Here is a 27252-nt window from a genome sequence, read left to right as displayed (position 1 = left end):
TTTCTTAAAAGTATAGCTTAAGTTTCCCTCTCCAAGTTTGAGAAGGAATATTGGGAGGAAACGGGACAAAATGACACAGGCATTTGGACATTCACTGCAAATCCTAGGGCATCGCTGCAAAGTATCCTGGGTCCAGTTCCAGTTTAGGAAACCTCACAGCCTTTTTTCCAGTCAGACAGGTCTCTGCCCTCACAGTGTTTCTTCCAGCCTTGCCTGAGGACGAGAGGGAAGCAGGAGCAGCAAAAAGAAGCATGACAATCCAAATCGTGTTAGTTTCAAAGTCTACAGAAATTAACCAGCGGAACCCTGAGTTGGGTTTCATTTGCTTCTGAGATTCAAGGGTGCTGTCATTTTGCCTTGTTCAGACTTTCCTGGTTTTCTCCTAGCCATTGTTAGCTTCAGCAACAAGCAATCGACTTTTGTAAGGATGGGTCATTTCATTACATACCCACATCTCTGAAAATTCGGGTTCTCTGAGTGGGTGGCCGGCTGGCAATGTTCCATAGGACACAGCAGCAGGGAATGCAAAGTCCAAGACTCAATCCTGGGGACACTTTCTGCTGATTTACCATGACACAGACCTGCTCACTTTCCTCTTGCTGCTGCTCATTCTCTTTCCCTGCAAAATGTTGCTGTAACCTTCAAAATCTTATCCAAATCTAGAGCAAACTCAAGCTTTTTTTTTTTTTCCTCTGTTGAATTGACTCAACTGACCCTTTCCAAGTCACTTTAGAACATACCTTTCTCCATTGTTTGGAATATGTTCATATGAAAAGCAATTGCAAATTATCTTAACCCAATCCCATCTCTCCTCTCCCCTTCTCTGTACTACCATGTTCACTGCACATCTGCACACCAATGGAGGAGAATTTATACAAGGTCTCATTCCATTGGTTGGACCACCCTGTGGAGGTGAGTTTGTCAATTCCACGATAACTGTGATAAATACACACACTAGGTTTTGCCCATGACAGCCCAAGTCTCCCAAGGAAACACTCTTACCAATAGTTCATTCCCTGTGTCTCTTTAACAATTTTCCTGGCACAGATAATCGCATCTGTGAGGTCATCAGTGATCAAGGCTGTAAAAGACAGAAGACATCGGGGTTTGGTGAGACTTTGTTGTTGGAGAGGGACCTCAACTCAACTTTACTTCACTTTTCTCAGTCTTTTTGGATCAAGAGGGTTGGAAGAACTATGATTTTGCCTGCAAAGCCACAATCTCATTTTTGTTAAACTTCTTCAAAAAGAACTTTTTTTGTTGTTTTAAGACCACTTTCATCTTGCGCTACCTGAAGTTTCAGAGGAAGAGCCCGATCCTGAAGGCTTTTTAGAAATGTGTTTAGAGAAGATGCCATGCAAGAATGTTTTTTATGTCCTAAAGAAATACGTGCAAGTCAAATGTGGTGGCTCAGACCTGCAATCCCAGCACTTTGGGAGGCCAAGGTAGGAGGATCACTTGAGGCCAGGAGTTTGAGTCCAGCCTGGGTAACATAGCAAGATCCCATCTCTACAAAAAGTAAAAAATTAGCCAGGTGTGATGGTGCACACCTCTAGTCCCAACTACTTGGGAGTCTGAAGTGTGAGGCTCACCTGAGCCCAGGAGGTTGAAGCTGCAGTGAGTTGTGTTCACACCACTGCACTCCAGCCTGGGCAACAGAGTGAGACTCTGTCTTCAGAAAAAAAAAAAAAAAAAATGGCACATAAGACAGCATAGCACAGTGTTTTCTCTATTTGGGTTAGTTTGACATATAAGATCTCTTTAAAGGTAAATATTAAACTTTTGTATATTATCATTTCAATTTGTGCCTTAAAAATTTTTTATCCAGGGATTTTTTGTTTTTTGTTTTTTGTTTTTTTTTTTGAGACAGAGTCTTATTCTGTTACCCAGGCTGGAGTGTAGTGGCACAGTCTTGGCTCACTGCAGCCTCCGCCGCCTGGCTTCAAGCAATTCTCCTGCCATAGACTCCCCAGTAGCTGGAATTACAGGTGTGTGCCACCATGCTGGGCTAATTTTTGTATTTTTACTGGAGATGGGGTTTCATCACATTGGTCAGGCTGGTCTCGAACTCTGACATCAAGTGATCCACCCACCTCGGCCTCCCAAAGTGCTGGGATTACAGGCGTGAGCCACCGCACCCGGCCTAAGGTGTTTTTCATATGCAGAAAGTTTTAAGTCAAACACATCTATCTCTATCTTTATTGCTTTTCTTTTTTTTTTTTTTGAAGCAGGATCTCACTCTGTCACTCAGGCTGGAGTGCAGTGGCACGATTATAGCTCACTGCAGTCTCAACCTCCTGAGCTTAAGTGATCCTCCCACCTTAGCCTCTCAAGTAGCTGGGACTACAGGCATGTGCCACCATGCCCAGCCATTTTTATTATTTGTATTTTTTATAGAGAGAAAGTTTCACTATGTTGGCCAGGCTGGTCTTGAACTCTGGGGCTCAAGTGATCCTCCTGCCTTGGCTCCCAAAGTGCTGGGATTACAGCCAGCACTGTGCCCGGCCATTTATTACATTTTCTATTGCTTCAGACATAACATATCTTTTGATTGAAATGTATTATTTGATATTCTTTAATATTCTTTAAATGTATTATTTGAAATGCATTCTTTCCTGCTTGCCTGAAAAGTGGCCTCAGAATCCTTCTCAACACAAACATGACAGAAAAACGCAAATAAATTTTAAAAGTCCATCATTTCTGTTGCAATTTGGGTCTCCAGCAACAGATACTGCGATGGGCTTGGTGTGCTAGATATTCCTCAGGGATCCACACCTATGCAAGGAATGGGATGCGGGGGAAGCAGGATGGGCAGACGGAGATGTCCATTTGTGATGCAGACCCAGCAATTCCTCGGGCAACCCAGCCATGAGCTCCCGAGTGAGTACTGCCCATCGGAGTGGCCAAAGACGGGCCCACATGCCAGGTCTGCATGCCTCTGCCTCACACGTCACTGGGCGTGGGCCACCCCGGAAGGGAACAACCTGCACCTGAGGCCGATCCTGAAGCAGGTGGCAGGTCCTGTCTGCTCATCACATAACTGCAGCAGGGACGGCATGTCTTCCCTCTGGAAGGCTCATCTCCATGACCACCACAACCACCAACCAAGGACAAAAATACTCAAACCACTTGATCTCATTTCTGCTTGTCAATTACACAAAAGTTTTTTTTTTTTTTTTTTTTTTTTTTTTTTTTTTTTTTGAGAATTGGGTAATGCTTGATATTGACAAGGGCACAGAGAGGCAGGTTCTCTGGATGCTTGCTGGTGGGAGTATAATGGATTCAGCGTCTCAGGAAACCAACATAGCAGCATGTGTTTAGAGCCTTAAAGAGGTTTTTATCCTTTTACCTAATAATTTCTCTCTCTAGATCTATCCTAAGGAAACAGTCATAATGCTAGATAAATATTTCTTTACAAAGTGGTTTACTATAGCTTTATTTACAAGAGTTAAAATGAAAAAATCTAATTGCCTCATAATCAGTGATATTCAAATTAATCATAATACCTTCATTTAATAAAATAAAGAGCCGTTTAAATCATGTTTTCCCAGGATGTTTTATAACATGGGGGAAATGCTCCCAATGCAATGTTAAGTTCCCAATATCATAAATATATCCATTGAGAGCTGTATTGGCCAATGCCAATATGGCAGGCATTACTTACATGTGACAATTTACATTTAAATTATATTTGTTGACAGATGAATGAATAAAAATATATTTATATAGAGAGTGGAATATTATTCAGTCATGGAAAAGAAGGAAATGCTGACATTTGAAGCAGTATAAATGAACTGAAGGACATCGTGCTCAGTGAAGGAAGGAAGACCCAGAAAGACAAATACCACATGATTTCACTCATACACAAAATCTATGAAAGTTGAACTCATAAAAGCAGAGAGTAGAGCAGTGGCTGGTGAGGAAAATGGGGAGATGCTGATGGAAGGGTCCAAACTTTCAGTTATAAGGTGAGGATGGTTTGGGGATCTAATGTACAATATGGTGACCATAGTTAATTATACGGTACTGCTTACTTGAAATTTGCTGAGAGTAGCTAGGCACGGTGGCTCATGTCTACAATCCTAGCACTTTGGGAGGCCGAGGAGGGTGGTTCACTTGAGGTCAGGAGTTTGAGACCAACCTGGCCAGCATGGTGAAGCCCGTCTCTACTAAAAATACAAAAATTAGCCAGGTGTGGTGGCGCACACCTGTATTCTCAGCTACTCAGGAGGCAGAGGCAGGAGAATTCCTTGAATCTGGGAGGCAAAAGTTGAGATTGCATCACTGCACTCCAGGCTGGGTGACAAAGCCAGAGTGTCTCTCTCTCTCTCTCACACACACACACACACACATACACACACACACACACACACGCGGTAACTATGTGAGGTGATGGATTTGTTAAACTTGATTGTAATAATCATTTCACAATATATACAAAAATCAAATTATCATGTTATTTACTTTATATACATACTATTTTGATTTGTCAATTATACCTCACTAAAGCTGGGAAAATTAAAAACTATGCATTTTAATTAATTAACATCAAACATAATTAAAACTTTAGTTCCTTATTTGTTCTAGCTACATTTCAGATACTTTATAGCCACCCATGGCTAGTGGTTCTCATGTTTCACAGCACAGATGGAAGACATTTTCGTCATCATGGAAAGTTCTATTAGACAGCACTGGTTTAGGAAAAAAAGATAGTCGTTAGTTCACTAATACTTGAAAAAGGATTGGCTCTTAACTGTGAGATCACCTATGCTCTTAAGTCTTAGCTGCGTATTTTCTAAAATTTGTTTACAGTAGAAATGCACTATTTTTGATACCAGAAAAAAACAATTAAAAAAAATGTTAGTATAAAATGTTGCATTTCAATAGAGCATTGTAATACCAGATTATTTTGTTAACTCTGTTGAAAGTGGAATTTTCCCTCGAGCATGCTATTTCCCTGAGTTGCTAATTTTGTGGCTTTCTCAGTTCGGCTTAACTAGAATATAAAGGTAGTGACAGATTTCTTTTAAGCAAATTTATTCTGAATGTGACTTAATTTTTATTTAAAACAAAATTCTATTAACCAGGAGAAAAACTAACAAAATATATCATCTGTAAGAGATAGCAACTGAAACAACATATGCAAATTCGCTAGCATCTGGTTTACAGTTCCACAGTGAAAACGAAAGCTGTATCAGCTTATAAAAGTCTCTTGCCTATTTTCTCAAGATATAAATATTTCGGATAATAGTACCTATTACTACTAGTTTACACTTTATAGAAATCTTACTGTATGTCAGGCACATGTTAAATCTCTTCACGCAAAATCTCCATCAGTCCTCTGAAGAACCATTTCTGTGGGTACCATTTGATCCCCATAAACCGAGGTCACACACCCAGATAATGAGCCTGTATTCTGATAGAGGGCTTAAATTCTGTTCCTCTGATCTCTTCTTCCAACAGAGGCCACTTAAGCAAAGATTCTTGCTCATAAAACACTACATGTTAATAAAGTTGATAATTAAAATATACTTTATTAATTTTTCATGTAATTATCTATGAGGTTATCCAATTTAAGCATTTGGTACCTGATACATGTTCAGATTACTTAGAGACACTTTATTTCGGGTGCGTAAACGCTTGATAAATGCTGAGGCCCTGTGGTTTGTGTTTGGAAGTGGTCTAGCATATTTTCTGGGAGATGTGGGTTTGGGGCTGTCTCTAGAGGTTGGAGGGACACAGATTATATAATACATAGTGAGGAGGAAGCAGATCACATTGTATTATTCTGGGATTGGAGGTCATCCCAGGCATGTACAGAAAGAGCACATTTTGTGCTGGGGGCAGGGCAGTTTGTGGCAATGCCCCGTAAGGATTTCTGGGAGGGTCGGGCCATGCAGGACCAGGAAGGGGACACCGAGTACAGCTGTTTGTAGCCTTCTGTTTTGTTAGAGCATTTTGTTGCACAACTGGGATGTTTTGAAAGTTGGACTTGACTGAATTTGCTTAAGAAAATACGTTAGGGAAAGTAGGGGCTGGGAAATCAAGAGCTCGCTCCCGACCCCCAGCCCTGAGCACTGAGGTGTCGTTACAAGAAATAGCCACAGAAGGGCAGCAGAGGGGCAGAAATGAGTTAAGATGGCCCTTTTTAAATGAGGACTCGTGCCAATAATTGTTTCTGCTCAATTTACTTTAAATAGACAATTCTGTCCAGTCAAACATGAATAAAGAAAGGGTTATGTTGAACAGCAAAGAATCGTTTATTCTTTCACATCCAACAGAAAACAGCAACAATCTACACAAAATGAGCTTCAGTCCTATTTTCAGTTATGTTAGTTCTACTTCTAAGTATCTCTGTCTCTCCTCAGCATCCTCCTGCCTCCCAAGTGAAATCCAGCAGCCACCACGCCCTCGATGTTCATCTCTTTCCCCCGTGAGGTGACGAAGGCCAATTCAGATACCAGGGCGATGAGAAATAAGATTAATATAAGTGCACTGGACTAGATAGAAAGTCAGTAACCTTTTTTTTCCTCAAATGTTCTTATTTTAATGACATCTGTGCTGTTGGGGAAAATACTGTCATCACATCAGGCATTTTGTATACTGTGTGTATGTATATGTGTAGGTATATGAATGTGTGTGCTTATGTGTGCTTTGTATATACGAATATAGCATCAATTTTCTGTCCAAATAGTTTGGGGAAAGTAGGCAGGAATTTTAGGGACACAATTTCGAATTAGAGTGAGGAGATTGTCTAGCTTCAGAACATGGGCATGGGCTGGGTGCAGCAGTTCACGCCTGTAATCCCAACACTTTGGGAGGTCAAGATGGGAGGATTGCTTGAGCCCAGGAGTTCGAGACCAGCTTGGGCAACATGGCAAGACCTTGTCTCTATTAAAAGAAAAAAAGAAGAAGAAAATGAGCATGAAGTGTATCTATACTGTATATGCATATAATGTCACGTACTTTGTAAACATACCCTAATGCTCACTTTTTTTCAGGTTCCCATGACAAATGTCCCTACTTCTATAATATGTGGGACAGAATGACATTGTTCTAATGAAAGCCTCTCTGGCCTGAGGCTAAGGGAGGCCTGCCATGGAGGGCGGTTAGTATATAAAACCAACATCTTGCTTTCTATTTTAAGGCTATCCTCGAAAATCCCATGCTCTTCACGATAAGAAAACAGATATGAGTGTCCTTTTACCTCTGACCGTGAACCATCCAACACTTTAATTTCTTAGAATCTAAGATTGTCTTGCAGATAGACCCCTCCCCCAGACTTCCTTAATTGGAATGAAACTGAACAATATTAAATTAGTAATCTGCATTTAAAGTCAAACATGACCATGATGGAGTCACAGATTTATCTTCCCACTGTAAACAACTAGAAAACTAGACAAAATAGATGAAAAATTGTTTTCAGACATTGGACAACTGGCAATGCAGGATCATGGTCTTTGAGAGAGAGAAAAACACAGTGAACCCTATGATTGCCATGACGTTCTGCCCAGAGGAGCTCTGCAGGCCAGGGAGGTAGAACCAGGCAGGGGATGGCCATCTCAGAGGAGGAGACAGACATCAGACGCCAAGGCAGCTCAGATTTTGTGAAGAATACCTGGGAGGCAGGAGCTACCCAGAAGAAGAGCAGCAGAAATCTGCAAAGGGATTCCACCCAGTCGTTGACTGAAGGCCAAACTGGGTATGCATAGGCAAAATTCCACAGGGCTAGGCAGAGAACTACCCCCGGGAGCGGGACAATTACAGACCTCACTCGGGACTGGAAGACATTTGATTTCTGACTAGCGGAGGGAATAGACCTTGCTGAATCCTCAGCACATTCAAAAGAGACACTGGATGCGTAGTCATGCCTTGGAAGTGGGACTAAACTAGCCCTACCGTAAAGACTACTCCAGAACTTCACTAACAAAGTTTAAGAACAAGTCTTAAAAGGGTTAAGCCGATCAGAGTAAACTTAACTGGTTGGCAAAAGAAATTCAACACTCCTTAAAAGAAGGCAGTATAATCTAGACACTCAACAATGTTGCATATGAGGTGGGATAGGTAGGCAAGGAAGCAACCATGTCCTCGGGAATGGCAACTGTGGTGATTGTCCAGTCAACATGGTAAGCCTCAGCATTCGCACTGTAGGCCAGCTCATTCAAACAAAGCTGTCTCCAGAAGGGAATTTCCCTAGGGAACATGCGCATTTTGACTTTACCTGTCCTCAGACTGACCCTTTGCTCATTATAATAATAAAAAACACACTCCTGAGTGGAGATTTAAGATGCTAATGACACATGCAACATATGAACAACCATGTACAGCTGCTACGCAAATGCACCAAGAGGTACGCCCAGAACATGCTTATTAGCAACACCTCTTTCCACCTGTTTATGAATAATCATGGAAGACTCCCATAAAGGGAGCATCCCTCGCACTGGCCTTTGCTGTCTCATCCTTATGAGCAGCCTGCCCTGAAGTCTCTCTCATGATATACTGTCCATTCTGCACCTAACTTTCAAAATATTCTTTTTCTTTTTCAATAAATTAGTCTATGCTACATCTCCTGTGTCTCTTGTTGAAATTATTTTAAACTAAGAAGACAATACTCGAAGACTCACAACAGCCATCAACACATACACTGTATGTATTCAATAAAAAATAAGTCCTTGTGCAGAGGCAGGGAAATGTGACACATACTAGGAGAAAGATCAATCAAGGGCAAGACCCAGAAATGACAGTTGATTCCATAGCAGATAAGAATTTTAAATCACTTCTTATAAACATGTTTACATACATTGAAGACTTCAAGAAAAACATGAATAAAATGAAATGAAAGACACGAAAGTTTGCCTAACACCAAATGAAAAACACAGTATCTGAAAAGAAACATCCAATCAAGAAGCTTAATAGATTAGCATTAAAAAAAAAAAAAAAAGTAACAGTGAACTTGAAGACATAACAATGGAAACTACTGAAAATAAAACACAAGGAGGGAAAAAGGCTAAAAACATGAAGAGCCATGGTGATAAATGGGACAGCATCAACAATCTAACATATGTGCCATTAGAATCCTTGAAGGAGAAGAGTATTAGAAGAAAGAATGACTGAAATGTTTTCAAATGTAATGAAAATTATAAATTCAGGTATACAAAATGTTAATGAATACCAAGTAAGATAAACACAAATATCACACATAATCAAATTGCTGAAAATGAGTGACAGAGAGAAAATCTTAAAAATTCCTAGAGAAAAAAGACATATTACATACAGGGGACAAAGATAAGAAGATCATTGGTTTCTCATCATACACAAGGAAGGCAAGCCAGAAGGCAATGGAATATCTTTAACAATTTGAAGCTGAGCGTGATGACTCACAGCTGTAATCCCAGTGCTTTGGGAGGCTGAGGATGAGCCCAGGAATCTGAGACCAGCCTGGGCAACATGGCAAGACCCTGTGTATTAGTCCATTTTCATGCTGCTGATAAAGACATACCTGACACTGGCCAATTTACAAAAGAAAGAGGTTTAATGGACTTACAGTTCCACATGGCTGGGGAGGCCTCACAATTGTGGCAGTAGGCAAGGAGGAGCAAGTCATGTCTTACATAGATGGCAGCAGGCAAAAAGAGAGCTTGTGCAGGGGAACACCTGTTTTTAAAACCATCAGATCTTGTGAGACTCATTCACTATCAAGAGAACAGTGCAGGAAAGACCCACCCCCATAATTCAATCACCTCCCACTGGGTTCCTCCCACAACACATGGGAATTATGGGAGTTACAATTCAAGATGAGATTTGGGTGGGAACACAGTCAAACTATATCACCCATCTCTACAAAAAATAAAATAAAAATCAACCAGGCATAGTGGCATGTTCCTGTGGTCCCAGCTACTCAGGAGGCTAAGGTGGGAGGATTGCTTGAGCCCAGAAAGTCAAGGCTGCAGTGAACTGTGATCATGCTACTGCACTCCAGCCTGGACAACAGAGCAAGACCCTGTCTCAAAACAGCAACAACCTGAGAGGAGAACAACTGTCACCCCCGAATTTTATATGTAAAGTAAATGTTCCTCAAAATCAAAATAAAATGGAGATATTTTCAGACAAACAAAAGCAGAGAGAATGCTTGCTAGTAGACCTCTAGTCTAAAAACACCAAAACCAAAACCAAAAAGAAGTTAAAGAAAGTTCTTTCAGCTGAAAGAAAGTGATATCAATTAACTACTTCCCCAAATAAATCCACCAAAGGAATGAAGAGTGTTGGAAATAGTAAATATATAATAAATATTATAGAATCTTTTTCATCATTTACAAATTTATTTAAAAGACAGTTGTTTAAAGCAAAGATAGTATAAATGGATTGTGAGGTATATAAATATAGAAGAAAAATGCATGACAGCATGGCACAAAGGATGGAATGAATACTGTTAAGAAACTCATATGTTCTATATGAAGTGGTGTGTTATTTGAGGATAGAATGTAATAAGATAATGATGCCTGTTGGAAACCCTAGAGTAACTACTAAAAACAAAATAGAGATATAGCTAACAAACCAATGGAGGAAATGAAAGAGAATAATAAAAAATGTTTTTTGAAAAATCAAAAGAAGGCAGAAAAAATGGAACCAAGAATAGATGCCATAAACAGAAAACAGAATAGCAAGATGGGATTTAAAACTAACCATATCAATAATCACATTAAATGTAAATGTAAATGATCTAATCGAGGTTCCACAAAGTATGTCCCACAGGCCAGCCTCCTGTTTCTGTAAATAAAGCCTTAATGGAACACAGCCAGTCCCATTCATTTACATACTTTCTATGGCTGTGTTCACACTCTGTCATGGTTGAGTAGTTGCAATCAAAACCATACGGCCTGAAAAGCCTAAAATATTTACCATTTGGTCCTTTAAGCAAATATTTGCTGACCTATGGTTTAATCACTCCTACTGAAAAGCAGTAATTACCAGAATGGATATAAAAGCAACACATAACTATATGCTATCTATAAGAAATTCACTTGAAATATAAAGACACAGATGGGTTAAAAGTAAAAGGATGAAAAGAAAGATATTATGCAAGGACTTCCCCAAAGAAAGTGAGAGTGGCTTATATTGCTATCAGATAAAGTAGATTTCTGGATGAGAAATAGTACCAGAGTTAAGGAGAAACATGGACTCCAGTGACAAAATGGTCAATTTGCCACGAAGACATAACAGTCCTCAATGGATATGTGCCTAATAACAAAGCTTCAAAAATGGACAAGACTGAAAGGAGAAATAGACAACACTAAAATGATAATTGCAAATTTCAATATGTATCTCTCACTATATGATAGTTCTAGTAAGACCTATCTAATAAGTTCTAAGTAAGAAAATCAGAAAGGAAATAACAGTCATTTATAGAACATTTACCCACCAAATATAAAATAAACATTTTTTTCAAATGCACATTCACCATAAGACACATTTGCAGTGCTGTAAAACAAGGTTAAAGACATATTAGAGGTTTGAAACCATATAGACCAGGGATCCCCAAGCCCCGAACCACAGATGGATACCAGTCCATTGTCTGTTAGGAACCGAGTTGCACAGCAGGAGGTGAGCGGCAGGCAAGTGAGCTAAGCTTCATCTGTATTTACAGCCACTTACCATTGGTTGCATTACCACCTGAGCTTCTTTTGATCCAACCTCCTGTTGGATCAGTGGTCGCATTAGATTCTCATAGGTGTGCGAACCCTATTGTGAAGTGAGCATGTGAGGGATCTAGGTTGCACGGTCCTTATGAGAACCTAATGCCTGATGATCTGCCACTGTCTTTCATCATCCCCAGATAGGACTGTCCAGTTGCAGGAAAATAAGCTTAGGGCTCCCAAAGATTGTACATTATGGTGAGTTGTATAGTTATTTCTTATATATTACAATGTAATGATAATAGAAATAAAGTGGACAATAAATGTAATGTGCTTGAATCATCCTGAAACCAACCTCCTCCCTCTGGTTCATGGAAAATTTGTCTTCTGCAAACTGGTCCCTGGTGCCAAAAACGTTGGGGGCTGCTGATATACACCATATTCTCTGACCGTAATGAGGATTGAGGTGTAACTAGAAATCTATAATAAAAGCTCATCCTGGGATCATCCTTCACAATCAGGCTGGGCATTCCTCTTGCCTTTCTCTCTTATTGAGTTCCTTGTTTCCTGAACCATGTCTTCCTCTTTATTGTTTTAGTTTATCCTTTTGGTGCAGCATGTTTTCCTATAGTTTTGTGAGAGATGGTGCATGGGAGATGAGCTGAATATGTCATCTTTGCCCTGACGGATCCACTCTCTACCCTTCTCTATCCTGCTCTGTGCACTGAGAGGTTGATGCACACAGTTGCCGTCAATGGTCTCCCATGTCCTCTGACTTCTGAAGGGGTTTAAATAAGAGTAGGCATCAGCAGGGAAGGGACAGAGGAAGGACACTGAGGTTGGGATATACATATAATATCTTCCAGCTTTCTTTCTGTGAGGTCACTCAGCACAAGTCACATCCCTTGAAAGAAGGTCTCAGATCCCAGAAGGTTGTCCTCTCCCTGCAGATCCTTTGTACCTTGGTGATGGTCATAGTTCTCTTTCCAGTCCTCATTGGAGAAGGGAGTGATAATAGCCTGTGATTCTAATCCCTTACTTCATTATTGCTGTGTTTTTTCTATGATTTGATCAGATTTTTGTAAGTAAGTCTTTATTAATATTCTCCTCCAATTACTCAGTTTGTGTTTGTTCTGTCTTCCAGCCAGGATTCTTTATGATACAGGAGGTAAAAAATTTAACAACTTGGTTCTCTGAAAATGTACTCATTATATGCTGAAAATGTATTGATCATTTGGTAGCACAGAACTTTATATTGGAAATGGTTTTCCCTCAGAATTTTGAAGACTTTTTCCATTTTCTTCTAGCTTCCAGTGTTGTGGTTGAGAAGTCTGATGTCACTCTGATGCTTGATTTTTTTTGTATGGAACTTTTTTTCAAATGGAAGCCTGTTACATATTCTGTTTTTCTATAGTGTTCTGAAATTGCATAAGGATATTCCTGAGTGTGAGTGTACAATAATCAATTGTACAGTAGTTTCTCTTTATCCAAGGGGGATACATTCCAAGACTCCCAGCAGATTTCTGAAATGATGAATGGTACCAAATTCTATATATACTATGTTTTTTAAGCCAGATAACTGAGAGAGCTACTAAGTAACTAATGGGCACATAGTGTGTACAGTGCGGATATGCTGGACAAAGAAATAATTTATATCTAGTATGAGACAAGGCAGAATGGTGCAAGATTTCATCACACTATTCAGAATGGTATGCAATTTAAAAATTATGAATTATTTTTGGAATTTTCCATTTAATACTTTTGAGTCACAGTTGACCATGAGTAACTGAAACTATGGAAGGCAAAACTATAGGCAAGGGGTGACTGCTCTACTGGTCATGTGATGAACCTTACAAATTGAAATCACATGCTCTTTAGTTCTAGAAATGTTTTTTAAAGGTTGTGTCCTATCTATTGTTTCTCTTCTCTCCTGGTAAAACATATTTTTATATCCATTTATTTTATCATTCTTATTTATCCTATTTCCCACTAACCTCTTTTTTCATTCTGCTTTTAGAGAGATTTCTTCAATGTTATCTTCTTACTACTTTATTGAGTTTTCCATTTCTGTTATCATATTGTTAATTTCCAAAGGCTCTTTATTTGGTTCTCTGAATGTTTCCTTTTTCTTTTCTTTCTTTTTTTTCAAAAAAGACATCTTGCTTTGTTTTGTCCAAGGATCGTCTCTTATCTATCTGAAGATATTAATGATAGTTTTCTGGATTTGAAGTTTCATTTCCTTGCATAAACTCTGCTTTCAAAAAGTTTTATGTGTTTGGTTTTTGCCTCATTTTTTTCATATCACTGCCACTTCTCTGAAGTCTGGTGATCCTTGGCTCTCTGCAACTATTTAAGAGAGGGGCACTAAAAGCTGGCAGAGCCCTTTGCTCAGAGGTAGGGATTTTCAACTGTGGATCTCACTGCAGGGAGGTTTGACCAGTTTTGTTCACTGGAGAGTCCCACTCAGAATCATTAGTTATTTCCTTTCAATTTGGCCAGATCCCTAGAAGAAAATCTTCTCATCTAGAGAGTGTGGCCTGGCTGCCATCACTGTGGGGTCTGAGTGGAGAAGGTGGTTGAAACTATAGAAACTATAACTTAATCTCCCATGTCTGTGGTCTGGAGCTCTCACCCTCAAAGGTTGTTGAGGTCTCTCAGTTGAGAGGTTTTCTACTTTACTTGTCTAGAGGAAAAAGTCCCAGTATTCTGGCAGGGTGAGTGAGGGGCAGTCAGTAGGTGAATGCCTCAGGAATGGACTGGATGTTCTAACTACTCCTTAAGGGAACTTTAAATGTATCTTCCTGTTTGTAATCTGTCTTCATTCTAACTTCCAGAAGTAGCTAATGCTGCTGATTTCAGAGCTGTTTGCTGTTGTTGTTGTTGTTGTTATTGGTTCCATGTTTGCTTCTCAACTTTCTCACTGCTGGTTTAGGATTCAGATTTCTTTAATCACTAAGTTAGTCACCACTTGCCTCCTGCTTTCCAGCTTCTAAGTGTTTTAGTATTGTTTCCTCTTCCATTTATCTTATCTTGTATATGTGGATTTGTCTTTTTATCTTATTGATTCTCGAATCACTTTAGTATTAATTTAGTAGGACACCAAGAGGGAAGAGAGGGGTATTGGGTTTCTACTGCTGCCCTAAAAAGTTACCACAAACTTAGTGGCTTAAACACTGCAAAATTTCCCTACAGTACTGATGGCTGGAAGAGTGCCAGGGGATTCACAGGGCTGAAGTCACGGTGCTGACAAGTCTGTTTTCCTTTCTGGAGACTATGTGGGAAGATCCACTTCCTTGCTCACTTGAGGCAGAGTTCAGTTCCTTGTGGGTGCCAAACTGAGATCCTGTTGCTTGCAGGTTGTCACCTGAGGGCCATTCCAAGCTTCTAGGGACCACTCACACCCCTTGACTCATGGCCCCTTACTCCATCTTCTCAGCCAGCAATGATGAGTTGAGTCCCTCTCACACTTTGAATCTCTCTTTCTTTTTCTGTCATTGGAGCTCTCTCTGACCACAGCTGGGCAAGATTCTCTGCTTTTAAAGACTCATGAGATTAGATTGGCTCCACCCACATTGTCCGGGATAATCTCCCCTGCCTGAGCTCAGATCCTTCCTCACATCTGCAAAGTTCCTTTTGCCTTGTAAGGTATCAGAGTGAGAGATTTCAGAGATTAGAGAGTGGACATTTGGAAGTTGGAGGCTCAGCCCACCATGGGAGGTAAATGCACACATTTAATCCTCATATTTAACTGAAAAACTCCATTGGTGAGCTCTTAGGGAATGCTAATAAGATTGACTGGGACAGGGAAGGGTTCAAAAGTCATGCCTATGGGAAAGTGAATATACTGAATGTTTTAGCTCAGAAGATAAGAAACCAGAGATGAGAATTACTTACAAATCATTTGCATACAGTTAATAAGTTTTTTTGTGTAACATAAAGCAAACTTGTTTTGAATAAACCCAGAAGGAAAAACTAGGATTGATATAGAAGGCTAGAAGAAGATAGATTTTGGCCTTACAAAAGAATGTTCTAAATTAAAGGCTGACCAACAATTGGGGGATCTATCTCAGGAGGTAGTGATCATTCTTTATCAATGTTAGGGTAGGGACACTATGCTAGGTAAGTTCACATATTATTCAGTCGTTCAAACATTCAAACCCATATACTGATTATCTTGTACAATAGCTCCCCCTTGTCTGCAGTTTCAGTTTCCAAGTTTTCATTTACACTCAGCAGTGGTTGGTTATTTTTATTAATATAACATATTTTGAGAGTGAGAGAGAAGGTGCTTACCTACTTTTATTACAGTGTATTGTTGTAATTATCCTATCATTATTGATTGTTGATAACATCTTACTGTGCCTAATTTATAACTTACACTTTGTCATTGGTATCTACGTACAGGAAAAATCATAGTATATACAGGGTTAGGTATTATCTGCAGTTTCAGGCATCGACTGAGGGTCTTGGGAGGTATCCCCCTTCAATAAGGGGGAGACTCCTGGATGTGGCAAAGAGAAGTTAAAACAGTTTATTTTCTGCTCTGAAAGAATTTGCAATAGAATATTTTATGACTCTCTCACTTCACTCTTGTTCCTCATTCTCTCCTTTTATTCAATAAACATTTATTGAGCTCTTGTAATGGCCAGGCACCATTCTAGGCATTGAGGATACATCAGCAAATGAAACAGAACTCTCTGCCCTCAAGGAACTTACACTCTAGAGGGAGCACAGAGAAGATGCCTTTGACTGAGCTCTGCCTTCTGCCTGTTCAGCATCTCTTGCATCAGTGTTCTCCATGTCACCAACCATGACCATCATTCAGTCTTTTTGTGGCACTTAGCTCAATAACTGCAGTGACACTTAAATGGTGTCAGCTTTAATCCATCCCACACCCTGCTTGCAGACTGATGTTGCTGAAGCAATGCTTAGTTAACTGACCTCTCTTGGTTTCCTCTTGCAGACAGAAATCAGTGAAAGCCTCTTAGCTTGGGTTTTTCACACTCAGGTGGTCGTTAGCCTCTCCACCTGCCTTTCCTGGAATTCCTCTTCGTGTCACTTTGTTACAGAAAAAACAAAAACAAGCCTCTCCCTACTCTCCGTTCATGCCCCACACCTTCCCCCAGGCACCTCTTTGCTTTTGCTGTTCCCCTGACCTGGGATAACTTTTCTCTATCTCTACCCAAATCTTCCCTATCTTCTGAGTCTCAGGTCAAGTATCACTGTGTTTACAGATTTTTCTATGATTTTCTTTTTTTCTTTTACTTTTTTTTTTTTTTTTGAGAATGAGTCTTGCTCTGTCACCCAGGCTGGAGTGCAATGGCGCAACCTCGGCTCACTGCAACCTCCACCTCCCGAGTTCAAGCAATTCTCCTGCTTCAGCATCCTGAGTAGCTGGGATTACAGGCGCCCACCACCATGCCCGGCTAATTTCTGTATTATTTAGTAGAGACGGGGTTTCACCATGTTGGTCAGGCTGGTCTTGAACTCCTGATCTCAGGTGATCCACCTGCCTCGGCCTCCCAAAGTGCCGGGATTACAGGGATGAGCCACCACGCCCAGCTCCGTGGTTTTCTTAATACCATTGCTTTCCTCTGAAGCCCATGGCACTCAGTGCACTGCCCCTTACATGATTTAACTTCATGTAAGCACATATTCTCTTTTCTTGTCATGTCACATGAAAGTTCGGTAAAGCAGAATTCATGCCTGATGTATTTTGTTATCCTCAATGCTGTGCTCATGTGTATTTCTGGAATGACTAAAGTAGAAGACGTGAAAGTAAATTCTAGTTTAATTTCTAATGTTTAAGACATGTGGCTAGCTAAATATAGTGGCCCACACCTATAACTCTAGCACTCTGAGAGGCCAAGGCAGGAGAATCTCCTTAGGCCAGGAGTTCAAGACCAGCCCAGGTGGGACCCCATAACGAGACTCCGTAGCCAGACTCTGTCTATACGAAAAAAATTACAAAATAACTGGGTGTGTGCCTGTAGTTCTAGCTACCCAGGGGTGGGAGGATTGCTTGGGGCCTGGAGGTCAAGACTGCAATGGGCTGTGATCACATCACTGCATTCCAGCCTAGGCAACAGAGTGAGACACTGTCAAAAAAAAGGAAAAGGAAAAAGAGAAGAAAGAAACGTGAAGTGTATTCATCTTATTCTGCACAAAGGAGTACAAACGGCATCCTCTGAGCAAATTGCTTATGGAAAGCAGCCGGCAGGCAGCTTCCTTTTTCTTATTGCAGACATCAAATATCTCTAATATGAAAGGGCAGTAAGGTCATCTGTCCATCCCCCTGCTATAGTGGAAGGCTTCATAAAACTGTCCTACAAGGAATAAATCATCTTTGGACAAGTCAGCTGCAGGATCCTGAGTGTCACCTTGGAAACTGTTGCATAATTTACCAATCTGGAACGACCTATTTGCAAACCTGAATTCCAAATTTTAGTTAAAGCAAAACGTGGTTGGTCATCCCACTGTCGGCTTTCTCGTCTAGTCCTGAGGATGGCATCGCTGAAAGTCAGAGCCTCACCTGAGCAAGCGACGTGGCAGTGGTTGTTCTCCTGCAGCTTTCCATGTCTGCACCACGTGAAGCTGTTGATCTGGAAGATGCCGTAGTCGATGCTGCCGTCATCCAGGACCCTCTGGGCCGTGGTGTTGTAGCCACTCTCGTAATATGCCATGCAGATCCCTGGAGGGGCAAAGCCAGAAATGCCACCAAAGGAAGTGCATTGTTTGCTGTAAGCCTGGTCTGAGGGTGAGTTTCCTTATCCCTGTTACCTGACTGCTTCCTCCCAATACTCCTTGGGGCGGAGTGGGGCAGGTATGCACCCAGGGGGCACACCGGGGGCACATTGGGGGCTGGGATGGCGCACCTGAAGCTGCACACCTAGTCAGGGACTGAGCTTAACCTAGACCAAAAGTCAGGTCCCGCCCCCCCGCCATAATGCCAGCAGAGGTGGCATTATTTTCCCCTTCCCTGGCTGGTGTTGTAAGGGCAGGACTCCAGGAATAAGGAAATGAGGGCCGGGGAGGAAGGAGAGGAGACCCAGAGAGCCACTGGGTGGCTCTGGTGCCAGCCACTGGCTGGCAGCCCCGCCCTGGGTGCGGTGAGGGCAGAGCATCGTTAGCTGGGAAGACACAGCGGGGAGTGTGGCCAGGACTTTAACATCTCAGGGGGAGGTCAAGGACAGAAAGAGAGGAGGAAAGAAAGAATCTCACAGTTTCCAAGGCTGAAGCCCCAGTAGTTGTCCAGGCCAGCCCTCGAGAATATTTTTGCCAGTTTGCAGCGCGTGTAGATTTTGGACTCCGCGCCTGTGACCAGGCAGCCAATGAGGGTCAGAATACCCGCAGCCTTCATCCTCAAAGCCTGCTGGAGACAGAACCTGCCAAAGAGCAGGAGACCGAGTCAGACGATCTTGATTCGGGAACTTTGAAATCCAGCCGTGGTAACTGTGCACAGCCCTGCCTAGATGCTGCCTGTCACTTTGGTCATTCAGAGCCACCATCAGGCAAAACCGGCCACTCTACAGTCCAGGGAAGGAATGTGACTGAAGGCTGTTTCCTTAGTGCTTTTCCATACAGTAACTTTCAAGTCAATGCTGTGTTCCCAGGGTTAAGCAAACAAAAAAATTAACCCTCCAGGTGAAAACCACAGGGGGCATTTTCAGGATTTCTATTTGAATTCTATGAATAAAGAATAGAATACAAGGGTGAAACATTCCCTATACTGCTGACCCTTGAACAACATAGGTTTGAACTGCGTGGGTCCATTTATACCTGAATTTTCTTCTGCCTCTGCCACCCCTGAGACAGCAAGACCAACCCCTCCTCCTCCTCCTCCGCCTCAGCCTGCTCAGTGTGAAGACAACCAGGATGAAGGCCTTTACGATGATCCACTTCCACTTAACAAATAGTGAATATATCTTCTCTTCCTTACGATTTTCTTAATAACATTTCATTTCTCTAGCTTACTTTATTGTAAGAATCCAGTATAGAAGACATAGAACATACAAAATACGTGTTTATTGGCTGTTTATGTTATCAATAAGGCTTCCAGTCAGCAGTAGGCTATGGAGCCGTTAAGTTTCTGGGGAGTAAAAAGTTACGTGCAGATTTTCAACTGAGCAGGTGTTGGCGTCCCTGACCCCTACATTTGTTCAAGGGTCAACTGGATGTGTAGAAACAGACACCCCATTTCACCCAGAGATGATGCCTGTGTGGAAAACTTTAAGATTTATTGTTCAGGGTTTATCGAAGGGTGAAGATTAAGCACCTACTCTTTCATTTTCTTTCTTGGTTCAGTTCCAAATGTGGGAGTGTTGCTTCCAAAGTATCAGTGCTTTTTTTTTTTTTTTTTTTTTTTTTTTTTTTTTTTTTGAGATGGAGTCTCTTGCTCTGTCACCCAGGCCGGAGTGCAGTGGTGCCATCTTGGCTCACTGCAAACTCTCCCTCCCAGGTTCAAGTGATTCTCCTGCCTCAGCCTCCTGAGTAGCTGGGATTACAGGTGTGTGCCACCTCGCCTGGCTAATTTTTGTATTTTTAATACAGATGAGGTTTCACATTGTTGGTCAGGCTGGTCTCGAACTCCTGACCTCGTGATCTGCCCACCTTGGGCTCCCAAAGTGCTGGGATAACGTGTGAGCCACCATGCTCAGCCCAAAGTAGCAGTGTTTTATCTTAGATGGCAAATGCATTGCTTTGCTAGGCTTCACCACCAGTGCTCTGGGGGGCCTCCTAAAAGTCTGGCGCCTGACTGGGGAGCAAGAGGGATGGAGGACGATGGCTCACGAAAGGAGGAAAGCACCTGGAGAAGCAGAGGGGCAATAAAGAGACCCCCGCGGAATCATCTGAAATGGGAGTAGGATCAAGGGCGCTGTCTCCTGCTGCCTACTGATTTTCCACAATCTCCTCCCCTCTTGAAATAATGTCTTCCCCAAATACAGCAGCCTTGCTGGGATGGGGTGAAGTGAAATTTCTGACACCTGCTCGGGATCCTGAACTTGATGTTCATACATATGTTCATCCCGTGTCATTTTCTGCACTTGCCTGGAAACTTCTCCAGTCATTAGTTTCTCTCCCTGGGGCTGGATTGAAAGGCTAGGCCCAAAACAGGGCTAAGTAGTCATCAGCAAGGCCACCGCACCAAGTAACAAGCGGGGCTTTAAGGTGACTAAGCAATAAGGTAAGGAACTGCATTGCATGAGGGGTATGTACATTACAAACGTGAATAGCAAAGGTGGGCAAACCAGGCCCACTTTTGTATGTAAACTTTGATTGAAACATAGCTACACCCATTTGGTAATATATCATTAGTGGCTGATTTCCAACTATAGTGGCAGAGTTGAGTAATTGTGTTAGAGGCTGCATAGACCACAAAGCTTAACATATTATTATCTGGCCCTTTTCAGAGAAAGCATGCCAGTCCGTGGTGTACAGCATTGTGTTAAGCTGTGAGGGACAGACAAACGAAGTTTAAGATGCAGAGCTAAGGCCAGGCACAGTGGGTGATACCTGTAATCCAAGCACTTTGGGAGGCTGAGGCAGGCAGATTGCTTGAAACCAGGAGTTTGAGACCTGCCTGGCCAACAAAGGTAGACCCTGTCTCTACAAAATATACAAAAATTAGCCAGGCATGGTGGTGTGCGCCTGTGGTCCTAGCTACTTGGGAGGCTGAGGTGGAAGGATCACTTGAGGCTGGGAGGTTGAGGCTATAATGAGCCATGATTGTGACACTGCACTCCAGCCTGGGCAGCAGAATGAGAGACCCTGTCTAAAAAAAAAAAAAAGAAAAGAAAAAGATGCAGAGCATGCAAATAAAGTTGGTTTCCATATCCTGCCTTAGAATTTTACTGATCTCAAACAAGTCAAAAGAAAACCCGCAGCATTTATAACCCCAAGCGTCATGTTCCACATCCTTCAAGAATCTGCCATTGCTGGTTCTCAGGGACAGGTGGCTTCATAAGAGTAATTCAGGTCTTACTGAAAAGGCAGATTCCTGGTGCCTGCCCCAGAAGCCGATTTCTTGGGTGAGTCTGCAGAAGAAACACTGCTCCACTTACTCAGTCGGTGACTGGCAGCTCAGGTGAGCGTCCTGTATCCCCTGAAGCCATGTCTGATTCTCACTAGGCGCAAGTAATCCTTTCCTAGCTCAAGAACTATTCTTTAGAATGTCAGAGAAAGAAAAATTCTTAATCCTTTGTTTCTCACCACCTAGAGATGCTAGAATTCTACTTCTTGGGACTAAAAGCTATATCATCCTGCATGCTTGTGTTCTGAAGCAGGTGATAACTGTGTTCTGGGGCTTAATACCTCTTGTTTTTTCTCTTTTCCCCTCAACAAACCTCCTCACTACACAACTTAGCCAGGGCCTCCCATCCAAGTGACAGTTCTTCTTTAAGGCAACAGTCTACAAACTTTATCACAAATTCCATTAATAAAGGAAGTTAAGCTTGTATCCTCTTTAGATGGACATTACATTATAAATCATACTTCTGTACCTCTGTACTAATATGCTATGTAAATTATCAACATACACAAAACTAAAATTTGAAAATTAATGACGTAGAGGTGAAATTAACATTAAAAATTTATTAACAGCACATTTCTTTGCTATAGTCAAATTATTATTAATAAAATATTTTTGTAATAACATGATTTTATTATTTTTGAAAAATTTAGTTTAACACTTTGTGAATCAGTAACTAAGGAGCTGTTTTCAAAGTCTATTTATTTCAGTGTTCAAATTTAGTGACATGTTTAAAATGAATTCTCATTGGAATATGTAGATCTAAGTAGAAGTTTATTGTTGGCTGCACCTAACTAATCGTTATATTTTCTTAAATTCCATCTGCCAATAATGTAAAGGTTTTGTTGAAATCTATTTTTAAGTTCATGTAGTATTACATTGTGCACATACAACATAACATAGCCAACTTCATATTGATGCACACTTATTTTATACTTCTATTATAAACATATTACAGCCAGTAATTTTGTACATATGTCACTTGTACCTTTGCAAGAATATCTTGCTGGATCAAAGGGTATAATTTTGTAATTTTGCTAGATATTTGCCAAATTGCCTTTCACATGGGCTTGTATCAGGAAGAGAGCACACTGTGTTACCAAATGTTTCAATATTTGTCAATATTAGAGATGAAACATAATTCAGCAGAATTTAATTTCAACTTTTGTTATTTCAAGCTTCTTGAGGGTCTTTTTTGTTTATCTTTAGAAGCCATTTGTGGGCCTTTTCCTGTGAACTATCTATAATATGAGAAAATGTATACATTTTTCGCTCAAACCTCTTTTTCAAAATGTTTTGAAATAGGGATTGTACAATCAGTAAGAAAATAGAGGTAGATTGTCTTTTTCTTTTTCAAAAATGCTTGTTTAGCAAGTTTTCAGATACAATGTAAATATACAAAAGTCATTTACAGTCTTCTATACTCGGAATATAAAATAAGAATTTGAAATAAAAAAACATTTACAATAGTACACAAACACAAATGAAGTACTTAAATTTAAACCTAACCAAATATGTGCAGGATGTGTATGCTGACAACATAAGACAGATGAAAAATTAAAGAAGACCTGATTAAATTAAAAAGATATACCATATTCATGAATTTGGTGAGTCAATATTATTAAGATTTAATCTATAGATTTAATGGAATCCCATTTAAAGTCCCAGAAAATTGTTTAGAAAAGATCAATAAGAGGATCTTAAAACTTATGTGAAAAGGCAAAGGGACTAGAATAGGCAAAACTATTCAAAAGAAGAACAAAATTAAAGGACTCATATTACTTGAATTTAGAACTTAATATAAAGCTGTAGTACTCAAGATAGAATGATATTGGTGGAAAGATAGACACATAGAACAGTGAAACAAAATAGAGAGCCTAGAAATAGTGCTGCACGTATGTAGTCAACTAACTTTTTATAAAGATGCAAATTAAATTCAATGGAAAGATGATGTTCCATTCAACAAATGGTACTAAAATAAGACTGTCTATGTGCAAAACAACAAAAATAACAACAGAAATAAAGCAAGGCATAAAGTATAGAAGAATACATACCTTGTATCTCAAATAAAATTCATTCAAGATGGACCAAAAGCCTAAATGTAAAAAGTGAAACAATGAAATTCTTTAAGTAAACATAAAAAATCTGTAGGACCTTGGGTTTGGCAATGAAATTTTAGATATAACATCAAAAGCACAATCCATGGAAGGACAAAAAAAAAGACAATTAGTTGGACTTGATCAAAATTTAAAACTTTTGCTCTTTGAAAGACACTATTAGGGGAATGAAAAGATTAGCTACAGATTGGAAGGAATATTTACAAATCAATGTCTGATGAAAGCCTTGTATTCAGAATATACAAAAGACTCTTAAAATTTGACTATAAGCAAGCATATGACCCAATTAAACAAATGGGCAAATGATTTAAGCAGATACTTCAGAGAAGATATACAAATGACAAATAGGCATATGAAAAGATGATCAATATCATTGTCACCAGGGAAGTGTAAATTAAAACCACAATTAGATATCACTTCTCACTAATTAGAATTGCTAAAATCAATTAGATAACACCAAATGATGAGTACACAGAACCGTAAGAACTCTGATTTATCACTAGTGGAAATGCAAAGCGGTACAGTCACTTTGGAAAACAGTCAGTTTCTCATAAAATTAAATGTAAACTTATCATATAAACTGACAATCACACTCCTAAGCATTTATTCAAGTGAATAAAAAACTTACATTCACACAAAAACAAGCTAACCTATGTTTATAGCAGCTTTATTCATAATCACTGAAAACTGGAAGCAACAAAGATGACCTTCAGCAAGCAAATATATTTAAAAACTGTGATCTATCCATACAATGGAATACTACTGAGCAATGAAAGGAATGAGCTATTTGATTCCCGCAACAATGTGGATGAATCTTAAATGCGTTTTGCTAAGTAAAAGAAGCCAGACCCAAAAGATTACGTATTATATATAATTCCATATATATGACATTATGGAAAAGGCAAAATTTATGGGGATGAAAAACAGTCCAGTGATTGTCAAGGGTTAGAGGAGAAATTGACTACAAAGGAACCACACACATTCTATTTTATTTTAGGTCATTGGAACTGTTCTCTATGATACTAAGTAGTGGATACAAGGCTTTGAGAATTTGTCAAAACCTATAGACCCATACACCACAACGGGAGAAGTTCATTGTATGTAAACTTTAAAAAATCATCCAGGATGTTGGGGAATACCAGGATAGAATTTAGTCTGTGACAAAAAGACCTAACTATTACAAACGTATGACATAACCTTACTGAAGGCGTGGGGAAAGAGATGCGGATCCAGGTAACTTTAGAAAACAGTGTTTTGACTGAATATTTAAAGTCTAAAGACAAAACAGTCTGTACATAAACACTGTACTCCAGTTGGTGAATTCGCTTCTCACTGGGGTAAGTGTTAGCAATTCCAAAACTACATGTAAACTAGCATTAAACAAATGAAGAAAAAAATTGCAGATAATGGGAGCCAGATTTCACACTGTCAGAGAGAGAAGTTAAAAATAAGCAAAAGAGAAAGACTAGAATTGAACTCTGTGACACTGGATTAGAGTCAGAGACACAAATATAAATCTGTCCATCTACCTAGAAACAGTGGCACTCCAGTAGCTATGAGCATTCTCAACACACAGACTTGCTTCTAATACCATTTCATTCTCCAGTAAAAAACAAAACCAGGACTCCTTAGAAAATAAGCTAATTTCAGGACTGAGTCAGGGAAAATGCAAAATGAGCTTAGAGTATCTTGTTGGTGCCAGAGAATAAGGAAATGCTGAGGGTAGGGGAGGCACACGTCTAAGGGACACAGGAACTAAACTGAGAAAAACCCCGATGGCCTAAACTGGGACAATCGCACAACAAAATAAATAATGATCGCACTGGATTCTAACACACAGAATAAAATAAATATATATGAGGACATACTGATATAAATAAATGACTGAATAAATAAATATCTGAGGATAAGAAACAAGTCTGTCTCACAGAAGAATTCTAAGTAATCTATGTAGATAATCCCCCTCCAGGAAATGGAGCTTAATTCTCCTCCCTTTGAGTAGGGGCTGGACTGACTGACTTGCTTCCCATGGGTAGAATACAGAAAGGGGAAAATGGGGACTTTCTGGTGAAGAAACCCAGGGGACTCTATCTTAGCCAAGTGATCCAGGTTAACCTCACCAGGGATGAGTCATGGTAGGTCCCCCTGACAGGACGTGACGAGAAGGGCACTTCATCTCTGTGGTTTTCTTTCCCCAAAATCCATAACCCCACTTGAATCGTGAGAAAACAATAATAAAACCCCAAAGGATGGACATCCACAAAATGCCTGACCGCTGCTCCTCAAGTATATCAAAGTCAAGAAAAGCAAGGCTGAGAAAACGCTAGACTGGAAGAGACTAAGGAAGTATGAGAACTAAAATCAATGCGGTGTCCTGGATTGGATCCTGGGATAGAAAAAGGACAATATTAGAAAAACGAGTGAAAGCTGCATAAAGCCTGCAGTCAATGCATTGCACCAATGTTAATGTCTTGGTTTTGACAGACGTGCTGTGGACGTGTAAGACGTTCGTGTTAGGGAAGCTGGGAAAAGGGTATGTGGGACTCTGGACTCTGCACGACTTTTCTATCAGTCTAAAATGATTCCAAAATAAGTTAAAAAATCTGTGAGCTAGCATACTGTTGATAGCCACTTATCACAGAAGAGGTGAGCAGATTTGAATTGCTTGATTATTGTAAAATCTCTTGACTAATCTCTACCGTGGCCAATGATTGTAACTGCGTTGCCAGTGAGAAACCCAGCACACATGTGCCACAAAAGGTTTTCAAAGTCGCTCCTCTTCTCATGATCAATTGTTGTGAAGGTTCTATTATTTAAAGATCTCATGTTAATCAAATTAACTGTATTAATTTCACTCTACAGATACAGTCTCATCCTACTTATTTTTTTATAAAATAGGACCGCACTGGTGATATCCTGTGCCATCTAAACGACCACATATTGCAGTAAACTAAAAGGAGCAAATGGATACATTATTCTCCATCATCTTATCTGGGGGCCATAGAAAGTGAGATGAAGACGCAAGAGCCAAACAACACAGGGGTAAAGACTCAAGCTCCTCAGCTGACTTACACATTTACCTACATGGAGTCACCAGCCACAAAGCTGAGACCACGCAGAAACACGAAGCAAATCAAACATAGACTTGGTCAGCTCAGCGGTGATGATGGCAGCAGAGGTTTTAAATGTGTGCAGTGTTTTTATTTATTTTAAAATTTGTACATAAAATGTACTGTTTTAACCACTTTAAAGTATACAATGAGAGTCATTAAGTACATTCACAGCACGCATCTATCTGTTCTCTCTGGTTCCATAACTTTTTCATCTCCCCAAAAGGAAGCTCTGTTCCCATTAATTCACTTCCCATTTCCTCTTTTCCCAGCCCTGGTACCCACTGATCTGTGTTCTGTCTCTATGGATTTACCTGTTCTGGATATTTCCTGTAACTGGGTCTACAATGTTTTTACCAGTGTTT

At 40.3% G+C, this 27252-nt stretch overlaps 1 protein-coding gene across 1 annotated transcript; it reads right to left on the bottom strand.

Moving 5' to 3' along the window:
* Positions 1-19: 19 nt before the first annotated feature.
* LOC102124401 (lysozyme-like protein 1) lies at positions 20-25953 on the bottom strand. Its single transcript, XM_005564882.4, is given in 7 exon segments — positions 20-213; positions 1003-1081; positions 18166-18324; positions 18855-19018; positions 21616-21695; positions 21697-21757; positions 25898-25953. Coding segments are annotated over 7 exon segments (669 nt in total). The 3' UTR covers positions 20-143.
* Positions 25954-27252: the final 1299 nt, after the last annotated feature.

This window comes from Macaca fascicularis, chromosome 9 (genome assembly GCF_037993035.2).
Source record: "Macaca fascicularis isolate 582-1 chromosome 9, T2T-MFA8v1.1".
In the NCBI taxonomy this organism is placed as follows: domain Eukaryota; kingdom Metazoa; phylum Chordata; class Mammalia; order Primates; family Cercopithecidae; genus Macaca; species Macaca fascicularis.
This window is presented reverse-complemented; position numbering and strand designations above follow the sequence as displayed.